At 35.6% G+C, this 11,825-nt stretch overlaps 1 protein-coding gene and 1 long non-coding RNA gene across 5 annotated transcripts; both read left to right on the top strand.

Moving 5' to 3' along the window:
* Window positions 1–1,700: 1,700 nt before the first annotated feature.
* Window positions 1,701–4,502, top strand: LOC108365397 (uncharacterized). 3 transcript variants are annotated; one of them, XR_001847923.1, is made up of 3 exons: window positions 1,701–1,714; window positions 1,938–2,177; window positions 4,137–4,502. It is a non-coding gene; the product is annotated as an uncharacterized LOC108365397 (long non-coding RNA). The 3 variants fall into 3 exon arrangements; XR_001847924.1 differs by lacking the exon at window positions 1,701–1,714 and having other exon boundaries at window positions 1,832–2,145; XR_001847922.1 differs by lacking the exon at window positions 1,701–1,714 and having other exon boundaries at window positions 1,832–2,177.
* A 180-nt stretch (window positions 4,503–4,682) lies between these two features.
* On the top strand, window positions 4,683–11,308 carry LOC108365396 (E3 ubiquitin-protein ligase UBR1-like). Of its 2 annotated transcripts, none has more exons than XM_017619405.1 (2): window positions 4,683–4,880; window positions 11,057–11,308. In XM_017619405.1, exons 1-2 carry the CDS (start codon window positions 4,706–4,708, stop codon window positions 11,080–11,082), a joined length of 201 nt encoding a protein of 66 aa, XP_017474894.1. In that variant the 5' UTR covers window positions 4,683–4,705; the 3' UTR covers window positions 11,083–11,308. The 2 variants fall into 2 exon arrangements, with proteins under 2 accessions (XP_017474894.1, XP_017474893.1); XM_017619404.1 differs by lacking the exon at window positions 11,057–11,308 and adding an exon at window positions 4,940–5,196.
* Window positions 11,309–11,825: the final 517 nt, after the last annotated feature.

Genomic DNA, 11,825 nt, shown 5'->3' with positions numbered 1-11,825 from the left:
GAGCACTACATTATGCTATGCACGTAGCAGTATGGTGCCACAGACATGAGCACCCGGACAGGCATATGCTTTCAGCAGAGTCTCCGCCAAGGCACGTGTCATCGCACGAACTGAAGACAAGGTCCAGACGTACATACATACACAGACCAGCCACTAGACCCGACTCTGCAAAGATAGGCCATGAACGGCATTCACAACTCCCGACCTGTGAATGTCGTTTTAGGCAAACTACCACCTACCGGTAACGAGACAGAACTTCAACTGGCTCGGAAGATACGCACCACACTGGCTCAACTTCGTTCTGGCTACTGCAGCAGACTTCACTAGTACTTGAACAGAATAAAGTACTTAAACGTAATGTGTGCCCGTCATATGAAGAGTCTCCGAAAGACACAAAACTATTCTTCACTTACCCACAAAAGCGAACTCAATATCTACTCCCTTTGGTCCAACCAAGTCGGAGTGGCACGGTTGAGGAACAAGCCGATCTAGGCAGGGCTAAGTAAGCAGCTGCAACAACAACAACAACTTGTGTACATGAAAAATTTAATAAATTTAATATATTAAAATAATTAGTCTGTTCCCATACGAGTCCGGTTTACAGGATTTAGTCAGAACTAAGAGAAAGTCATTCCTATAAACAAAAAATCTATAGCTGGGAGCACTTCTGAGAGAGTTACTGAGCAACTCTTCCTAATCAGAAGTTACTGGATTTAGTCCGGAGTTTTTCTCTGGCAAATTCATGAAAAATGTCAATCGATAAACAGGGTTGTATTTGTAAATAAAAACAAAGCAGTGAAAGCAAAGAACCTTACATTTGTTAAAAACTGGACGGCGTAATGAAAACGAAATATCTGAATATATACGCAATTATTCTTAATAGTACCAGTGATCTGTAAACAAACAGCCTTACGTTTCTGCTGGAAAAAGTGATTTTTACGTTCCCATACACTTGTGCATCTGTTCTCCCTGAGAGAGTAAAATTTGATCTGTTCCTTTGAACTTCGGACTAAAACCTGTGAAACTTTCAAACATTTCCATTCTGTGAGGAACCCGTGTCTCTAAACCACACTTTACTCTGCCAAACACCAGTCACTCGCCGGCAAAAAACTCGCTTAGGGCCAGTTTCTCGGTGCACGGCCGTGGTTTAAACTAAGTTTAAACGCCCGATCTGGCTGGCGTTCCCGTTTTTGTTTAGGTATGGCTGCTAGACTCCGCTAACCCGATCGAATTGCTAAAAAATCCCCCCTTCAATAATGTTAAAGCAATGTATAACTTTATTAAGGACGTAGATTTACTTAGACGAATGTAACTTTTATGGTAACATAGAATCAAACGCCTACTCACAGGGCAATAACTGCAATATATGTGTAGAATATTCTGTCATTGTGCAAATAAATTTATAAAATGTAAAATTAAAAAAATTTATAAAAATTTTGGTAGAAAGTTACCAACTAGCAATCATGACCACTGTGCATCATTAAAGCTCAGATTCGGACTTGCCACAGGGACTATAAATATTTGCTGCAATTTAAATATTTCTAGCAAGTGGCAATATCTTTTCAATTTATTTGAAGCGGCAATCATGAGAGTTTATCTACTGTCGTCTCTTTCACACTCATGCGTTGTCAACGAACAATTTGAAAAAATTGACTCAAGCAACACCTGCGTATCTGACAGCTGTTCAGTCAGTATTCACGTGTAAAATTGACAGGTACAGAATCTCGTAATTATAGAATGGTTTTGTATTTTTGCCGAAAAATTCAGTATCACTTCTGTCGAAAATAATTCCAATTTGCTTTAAACTCGTTTATTTCATTTGAGTATGTGTTTATCAGTTTTCTTTTGTGATTTTCTCCAAAATCGGATGAAAACAATAACAAAAGTTAGCGCAGGAGATAAATATATATGATAATGCATTTGTGTGGTTGTAATAGAGCTGGAGTGAGCGAGAGGGAGCAAACGACAATCGGACAAAACCAAAGAAATAAATAAAAACAAAGTACCAAAAAGGAGGAAGACAGATAGGAGAAAAGAATAATTTTGGGACTAAAAAGAAATGAAATTAAAATTTGTAGTGTGATTACATGAAAGTGAGTGAAGAAATCAGCTAAAAACGTTAAGTGGAATTAGTAGTGGTTTAAAGTACGCAATATCTTTTAAATATATAATTGCAAGTAATTACCAATTTTAATAAGGTTTTTATGCAAACATTGCAATAATAAATACAAAGGCAAGTGAAGTATGATGAAATAAGTGCATACGCATGCAAATTATGTGTATTGGAAAAGGGCAGGCTGAAGAAAAATATTTTTGCAAGCAATAATGACCGAAAAAAGAATTTTACGTCAGTAAAAGTGGGAGCAGTGAGCAGCAAATTAAAATATATACATACATACATATATGAAGGGAATATATCAACAAAAAAATAAACGAACTGGATTTTTATTATCGCAATACGTAAACAAGATTAATAAAAAAACTTGTAAAATATGTACAATAAGCAATGCACAATTGATATGTGAACTAAATTTGCGCTGAAAAGGCGTAGGTGTAAAAGTCGATATGTACATATGCACATATGTATGTATGTACATACGTACATATGTTGGAAGCCAAAGTAGAAATTCAGACCTAGCACCAGTTTCCGAGACCTCGTTGAGTCGTACAATTGGTAAATTGGTAAAAACTTTGTTGGTCTCACTACTCTATCGTTGGCAACTTTACGCTAATTAGCCCCTTCACGAAAATATGTACGCTTGCTAATCATTCCGCGCCCACCCTATTTAATTCAAAAGCAAAAAAGGCCAAATACGTTTCAACAATTAGAAGGTTCTCTTTTATATGTACCATATAGACTTTGTCATGAGGTCTAATACAGGAATGAAAGATACCTATAACAAAAATGCATTAATTGAACTCTTATTTAATAAAATAACGCCTCTGTCAATATCAACAGCGTACCTAGTTTACGCTCACAATTTGTATTGTGTATGCTTAAATATTAAGCAACGAAGGCAACAACCGATGCAGATATAATGTAAACATGATAAAAGAAATGCTTACTTATTTTTATACCAGTGGATAAGTATGAATCAGTATCAAACAAAGCCATATCCATACATACATACATATGTATACATACATACCATATACATATCTGTATATTTATGTATGTACTTGCCCACTTATCTACAATGTTTTACTGAAATCTTGCGAATTTGTAGACCATCTTTAAAAAACGCATAACTCTTAGGGCTGGTTTCTCCAACCCAACTTAACTTAGTTAAGTCAGTGGCACTGAAAATAAGTCCAAGTTCATTTTCACCATCTAGGCTAACGTAAACCAAAAGTCAGCCTACTTTTTAATCAGCTTATTCTTGACTAAGGCCAAAAAATGACAAAACTAAGTTAAGTGGAGTTGGAGAAACCAGCCCTTAATATCAAAAGCCAAATATATGTAACTACTCGTGGGTCTTGTGTATTCAACGCAATTAACTCAAAAATAGGCATTTCAGTAGTTTTTGGGCTGGAAAATGTAATCATGAAGAAAAAATATTTGGATTAATTAGAGATAAATCTTACCACTGATTTATGCAAAAGTAGGGGCCAACAGTTTTTGTTGAGTTGTGCTCTTTTGAAGAGGGTGTGCGACATGTATATATGTTTCCTTTGTGATAAGTGGTGATACAGGCGTCAGCGATAAGGGCTAATCAGAGCTCCCTGAGTAATACTTATCTACTAATCTTACAAATATTGCCAACATGAAATACATTTGTACATATCTATGCAAATACATACGGATCTAGTAGGTACATATGTATGGACATACAAACTTGAACGGCATCCATAATAAAAATAAAGTTTTTTTTTTTAAATCACACTGTGACGATCGTGTTGCTTTGCTCAATAGAAAAAGCATAGATGTATGTATAATGGATGGATGCAGGAAGTATCATAAACACGCAATACTCGTATTAAATGCATTGATAATGCTGCAAACTATTTTTTAGGATATGTATTAACTTTTCTGTTTCTTATACATATGTACATGCATACATACATACATATTTTAGCAAGCTATATGTAAAATTACTGTTTCATGAACATACATATATGAATTTCCTTTTTTCCAGATACAGCAATTAAAAATACAAACGGACATCGAAACATAAAAAAAGAACAGAAATAAGAGAAAATTCGGTGAAATATTCATATACAGCAAGGGAATCTCAAAGCAAAAACAAAGGAGGTGCATAAAGTAAATTGGCGACGACGCTTTCTTTCCTGTTAAAATAAATTACAAAACAAAGGCATAACAACCTACATACATACATACATACATACTATAAGCAATTCAGTTGCGCGAGACAACTTATTTTGGAATAAAGAAACGACTTGCTATACATAGCAACCGCGCGACGCCCCTGTTAGATTCGCTGACGGACACTGTCCACTGTCGGTGCGTAATCATAATAATATGCAATATAAAATTTTCCGCTAAAAAAAAAAAATCAAAATATAGTGGAATATAAAGCAAGAGCACAAAATTGAAATCAGAAAACAAAACAACGAATAAAACCGCAACAGCTCGCCACTCAACACAAATAGCAAGCGGGCCACCGCTTGTAGGTGGATACGAACGTCCACAAGTATTGGGACAACGTAGGCAGGCCGAATAGTATTGAAGCATTTGCTCATCACTATGGAACGCTTCGTTTTGGAGGATGTGGTTGCACCGCCAACACACACTGCCGATACACCGCTTAAAGACTGGCGGCTCAAGTATCAGGCGGGCACAATTCAGAAAAATGACTTCACTGATTTCTTTCAAAAGCAATCACGGAAATATTTTCATTACCAGTATGAAGCAGAGCAAGGTGAGTATATAGTTTAGCATATGTAGTTGTATTTAGATATTAATTACCGTTGTATGCAGACCACATGATTGTTAACAACAGTCGCCGATGTTTGTCCTTTGTCAATAGCGGCAGTGATGGTTGTGGTTTTTTAAATGCTACTAGGTAACATTGGCAATGGCAACATGATCTGACGATGACACCCGCCTCCACTTTGCATAAATTCGTATGCATGTATATAGATATGTTTAATATCTATATATATGTATATCTATGCCAATATGCTAATGCATTTCAGTTTTTTTAGTAATACACATGCGATTGTGCCTTAAGTGTTGTCTGCGCTAAACTGATTTAACTTCTCAGTCGTTTTGCCATTGCTAGAGCTTTGTTGTTTTTTTTTTTGACATAATACGATTTACAATTTTAGTAACACATTCCCTCTTAATTGAAGATAAAACAAAGCAAAAAAAAAAAAAACATTGTATGTAAACTGTTTAGAACAATTAATTTCAAACTTATTCCGTTAAATTTTTGTCTGTTAAATTTACGTTTTGCTTGTTCAAGAAAAGAATGTGAGAATATGCGACCGGTGTAGTAGCTTCCAGGCAAACACAGCCTCTAACGTTTGAGAAATATTTTGACTACATTAGAATTCGATTAGGTTAGGTTAGGTGTGCTGGCCAGCCACTCGAGTGACTTCGCAGAGACCAATAAGGTTCATAGCGTTACCAGATAAACTACGACCGCTTTATACAGCTAATCACTACGTACCAGGAGCAATGTAGAAAAACATCGCAGCCCTCTTGGCAAACTGGAGGAGCTTGTTACACCCTACCTTGGCGGCGGTTTCCAGATTAGGTAGAAAACCTGCACCCAGTGACTAACCGGCAGATGATATGCTCCACTGTCTCCTCCTTCGTTGTGCATATTCTACAGATCTTATCATTTGTCAGAGCCAGTTTATAAGCATGCGATGCCTGCAGGCAATGTCCTGTTAGAACACCAGAAGTCTAGTGTCCTCTCTCTTGAATCGTTTAGAGAATGATTAGAAAAACACTAGACATTAGAAACCAATTAGAATTCAATATTAGAATACGATTAGATACCTAACCTCTTTCTCGATATTTAGAACTAAGTCAGACTGTAGAGAAAGCTACAATTCCCGACAGTTTCTCTAATCGTCTTTTTTCCTTCTACCTTATAGAAACACATTTGAAATCGAGTCGCTTTTTAATGGTTCTGTAACTTAAATGTTTGTTGGGTTACCACCAAAATATATTTTATAAATTTAATTATGAAATATGGTTTAAAATAAATAAATATTAGGTATTGTAATATCTTTAGTAACTAACACTGAAATGTAACGTTGGTTGTTGTGCTGGACTAAATAAATAAATAACTGAAAAAGAACTTAAAATTTCAGCTCAGTTATTCTACAAAACGCCAACCGCACCCTAAACCACCATACTCTTTTCTCGATCACATTCCGGGTATCCTTCAGATTTCTTTGTCTAGACTTTAGCAGGGATCGAACCCGCACTGAGTATGCACAGCCGACAAACTTTTGATTTTTACTTGATCTTGACGTTTGGTTTTATGAGATGCGTTCATAAAGCACTGTGTATAAACTCTTAAATTTAAATTACTAAATTCGTCGGATTCGCTAATACTTAAGTTCTCCGCCCGAGAAAATCCCAACTTTCTAGTTGTCATTTTAATCCACGCAAGTCGTACCAGATTGCAGGCCCGAGTTGTTACGTTGTCTATTTGGAAATTTTGGAGTCCAAATTCCTAGAACTACTCGTGGTCTTCCTTATTGAGACATGAACCCCACCTTTTTCATGAATTGTAGTCCAGTATTACTACAATAAGAAGCCGACTATCTGTCATTTCTATTTTAGCAAAATCTCGATATTTTTTTTTTTGGTATGCGCTGGACTTCGGTTACAGTTGTAAAAATAGTTGCGTTCCAGATGATTCACGATTTGCAGGTTTTTACAGGAAGTCGTTCCAGGTGACCACCTCTCATAAGGTTTATTAATGGAGAAAACAGCTGTTCCTGCAAATCGTGAATTTCGTGAGTATCGTGAAGCATCTGGAACGCAACTAATATTTCCCCGCTTTTTTTATTTGCGAAATCTTGCACATTATCTAAGCCCTGGATTCAGGAAATCATCAAATTTCCGATTTACTGCAGTGGGGTGTGTGTGTTCACCGGTTTCACGCAGCTCGCTATGCGATATCTAAAATTGCTTTAAAATGCTTCAGAAGTGTTCAAAGGCAATTTGATTAGCTTCTCTTAATCCATAAGTTCAAGTGAATCAAACAAATTAGCAGATGCTTTGTGTAGTTTTTTTTTTTTTTTTATGAGATTAAAACTAAGCTTTTCCGATACCTGCGATGAAAAAAAGAAAATTGTTTGCGCAATCCTGCCTAGAATCGGTTTGTGAAATCGATTTGTGTTTCGAAATACAAAATCACATTTTCCCGCTTTTTATAATCGAAACTGTATGGTGGAAAGTGTGTTCTAATATCTATTTGATACACAAAAAATGATCACGGCTGTACTTTTTGCTGATATATTACATACATATGTTCCATTTAGTTAAACGATATAAGAATATTGTAGTATGTACCACAAAAACGTATATTTTCTATAAAAAATCATAACTCAGAAAAAAAAATCTTCGCTATTAGAGATTTGGGTTGATTGTAGTTCAAAGTGTCTCTTTCCCGGTAAAAAAGTTTGAGAGAAAAAAAATACACTTTTTGAGAAATTAAATTAAAAAAAAATTTGCACTTTTTGTTTATTGTTAAATAAAAAATTTTAAATAATGAAAATCAATAATTATATCATTCTATCTTGAAGTGACAAGAATTACTGACATTTGAGTAAAAACATTGTTGGAATCTATTAAATTTTGACAAAGTTATGGGCATTTTAAAAAAACATTCTCACTGTCAATTCGAATAATCGATTTTTGCCTGAAAAACAAAATCGCGTTTAATTCGGCCGAAAAATTTTTCCGAGCCAAAAGAAAAAATACGTGTCTCATTATTTGGACCAACAAACAATGTATTTGAGTTTGGTCGAAATTAAAAATCATGCTCGTACCTGACCGGTTGTCTGGAAATGGAAAGCATCTATAATAAATTTAATTTCTAAATACATCCATGCATTTGTACTTGTGCATATGTATGTATGCTCATTTGCAATGACGATTTTTTTTTAATTTTTGTTCGCGAGGAAAAACCTGACTTTTCAAAATCATTTCTCTCATCTTGCATTTATTTTTTATTTTTGCGTTATGACCTTCTCGCAGCAAACAAGCGTTATGTATCTACATTTGGTTGAGTTGATTGCATTGCAGCAGGTGACTGACTGCCGTGAGATAATTTACAATTCGAAACCCGTTATAATGCATAAGTGTTCACAAATCTGTATATCGCTGCAATTGTAAGAGAAGTTTTTGAGTTATGTGAATGTAAGCTACTTAAAAGTATGATTGCGAAAAGTAAGTAAAACGAAACTTATCATAAATGCAAGCAGAATCTTTAGTTAAAGCGACTGTGAAATATTCATATTACGAGTAAACTGTCACCGCTACAGTCATCTGAATTATGTGAAGTTACCTCAGGAACTAATGCAAACATTCCCACTGGTATATGATATCTTCGATAACAGAGAGGCAGCTGCACTCTGAAATATTCTGCATGAATGGTTTGCCGAGTGTCTTTAGCCTCATCCTAGCGAGGGCTGGACACTCGCACAGCAGATGTTCGAATGTCTCCTTTGAGCCTGGGTCATCGCAGCTGCCGCAGAACCTATTGAAGGGCAGTCCTTTTCTTTCGGCATGCACCCCAACGGGCCAATGACCTGTGCATACTGCAGTAAATTTGTAGGCATCTGTTTTGCTCATTCCTAAGAGAGCTTGAGAGGTTTTGAGTGGCTCGTAGGACACGCAAAATTGCCGGGTAATCCCCTGTCCGGTTCCATCTCTGCCTGGCCTTCGAATGATACATTTCGGTAATTTTTGTCTTAATCTCCCTGAGCGAAGGGCCCATGTCCACAGCGGGGGACACATTCAGTGCGGAGCCGCTCCCTGCTAGTTCGTCCGCTGCCTCGTTTCTCTAGATGCCCCTATGTCCCGGGACCCATATTAGGGTAATTTCGTATTGATCAGAAAAATAGGCCAGCTCTCTCCTACATTCATCCACTTTTGAAGTAAGGTACCTCCTGTACTCCTCCACCACCTCATTGCACCCGCGACTGTCTTCCTCATCCTTGGGGTGCACAGTACCGGCCGATGCATTCTTGGCAATATTGTCAAGAATGAATACAGCCCTGTTGTACCACGACTTGAGCGCCACCCCCGCGGACTTGGTTTTCCTTCTTTCTTGCTTTGGAGTGCTCCCTGGAGGACTCAATGCTGCCTTAGCGCTCACTGGTGGTATTATCGCAGAGCGTGCCGAGTCCTGACTGGAAGCCAATAGCACGTCCTTCTCTGCGCTCAGGATGTCTTCCGAGACATCTATCCGCAGTTGTCATAGTTCTCAACGAATTTGTCGCAAGTCGGTCATTATTATTTATTTGTACACTTGTAATTTTAATGACAAAATCGAAGGATTTGTGGTGTTGCTTGCCATCAGACCATATTTAGCAAACACGATAAATAATGTCTGGTCAATCACAAATTCATAGTTTTAGATTTTTTGTGTGGCATTTTACATACATATATACAGTGGTGGAAAAATAAATATGGACACGACTAAAACATTGGTAAATATGCTTGCAAATATGCTCGCAAACAACAAGTTTTAAGTACAGTTTAATGTTTTTTTTTTATTCAGTCTATTTCAAGAATTGAAAAATTGAAATGGACAGTCAAGTGTTGCTTGATATTGTCTAATAATAGAGATCTGCACTGGTCGTTTTAATTTGTTTAAATATTCGTTATTCTCCATTTGAGATTAAATATTTTTAATCTCTTCAATAACACCAATGCCTTCTCGTAAAAACAAACCATTGGTTTTAAATTTTTGTATCCAAGCAGAAATGCAATTGAAGTTAGATATGGCGGGTTAATAAAAAGCAAATCTCTCTTTATGTTATTATTTTTAAAAATTTCTTTAGTTCGACGAATAAAAAAATCGCCCAAGAAATGGTCAAGAAAAATTTATTGAGCCAAATTTTCTTAAGCAGTACGGAATTCTTAAGAAGTTCGGTACACTTTCTACTACTACTCACACACACGAAATAATAGCAATTTAGTATTTATTGACCGTTTTCTTAAAAGGTCCGTACTTAGCATTATACATTGAAATAAGCAAAATAAGCATGATTGTGTTAAACTTAAGCTTGGAAACCCTGCATAAGCAAAATAAGCAATTCCAAGCAAAAGCTTAAACTTTTGGGCCCTGGTCATAATCCAAAAAATACATTCTGTGTTGTTAAAAAAAATGCATAGCTGTATCGATTACCAGTATATGTATTCATTTTCACTATGGCAGTTTATGTAAATTCAAAACTTCAAAGCTGTTTTTCTCGACTCTTTCTTCTTTGAGTTATGACACTATTCAACTAAATGAGCGATATGTACTTTTATGGTAATTTTCACTGAGTCTCACTAAAATTCTGCCTATTGCTAGTTTCATTTAAGTACATGCTAATATTCTTTAAATTGCTGGTGAATTGTATTTCAATCACTTAATTTAATCAGCTTTATGAATACTCATAGAAATAGAAACCCGTTTGATAAGCATTGCATTAAATGCTTCACTGTGGTAAATGGTTATATTACCAGTTCTTTAAATACTCTCATACGTTTGTATGTACATATTTCTATCAAGTATTCATTAATTGTATTTCTATTGTAATGGCGTCATTAGTTTTTATACAGTCATCCTTTGTTGGCCATTTAAATAGCTAACGTTTACTTGCAATTATTTGTCATCACGAAGTGGCTCATGCATATAGATACGAGTATAAACAGCTAAGCTTTTGCGATCTTGCGTAATAATAGCTAACGTTTATGAGTAGCTTCACTAAGTATTTTTTCACCTAATTCAGAGCAAACCCGTTGATTTAGTATATTCATTCTTATTATAGGTTTATAATATTATTACATACATATGTAAATACTTGTGTTTATTATAAAAGATATTCTAAATAAACGTATTTTCTTTTCTTTCAGATGCTACTAGACCCAGCTGTAAGTAAATATTAAAAAAATCACTCATTTTCATAGATCATTGTAAGAGCGTCTTTCATTAAAACTTAGCATTTCAAATTCCATGCATACATACTTTGTCTACCCGGAAGTTCTGTCACAATATCTTCAAGTTATCCTAAATAATCCCAGTAGGAAATTGGTAATGCATAACCTTTTTCTACCAAGAAAATATTAACAACTAGGGTTGAACGCATAGATGCATCGCAATGTAAGCGAGCGNAAGCTTTTGCGATCTTGCGTAATAATAGCTAACGTTTATGAGTACCTCCACTAAGTATTTTTTCACCTAATTCAGAGCAAACCCGTTGATTTAGTATATTCATTCTTATTATAGGTTTATAATATTATTACATACATATGTAAATACTTGTGTTTATTATAAAAGATATTCTAAATAAATGTATTTTCTTTTCTTTCAGATGCTACAAGACCCAGCTGTAAGTAAATATTAAAAAAATCACTCATTTTCATAGATCATTGTAAGAGCGTCTTCCATTAAAACTTAGCATTTCAAATTCCATGCATACATACTTTGTCTACCCGGAAGTTCTGTCACAATATCTTCAATTTATCCTAAATAATCCCAGTGGTAAAATGGTAATGAATGCATAACCTTTTTCTACCAAGAAAATATTAACAACTAGGGTTGAACGCATAGATGCATCGCAATGTAAGCGAGCAGATGATGTGTAGTCACGGGTTCAAAACTTGTGGCGCGGATTGTATTTTT

This window comes from Rhagoletis zephyria, unplaced genomic scaffold, assembly GCF_001687245.7.
Source record: "Rhagoletis zephyria isolate East Lansing unplaced genomic scaffold, Rhagoletis_zephyria_1.1 Rzeph_scaffold_01862, whole genome shotgun sequence".
Classification (NCBI taxonomy): domain Eukaryota; kingdom Metazoa; phylum Arthropoda; class Insecta; order Diptera; family Tephritidae; genus Rhagoletis; species Rhagoletis zephyria.
This window is presented reverse-complemented; position numbering and strand designations above follow the sequence as displayed.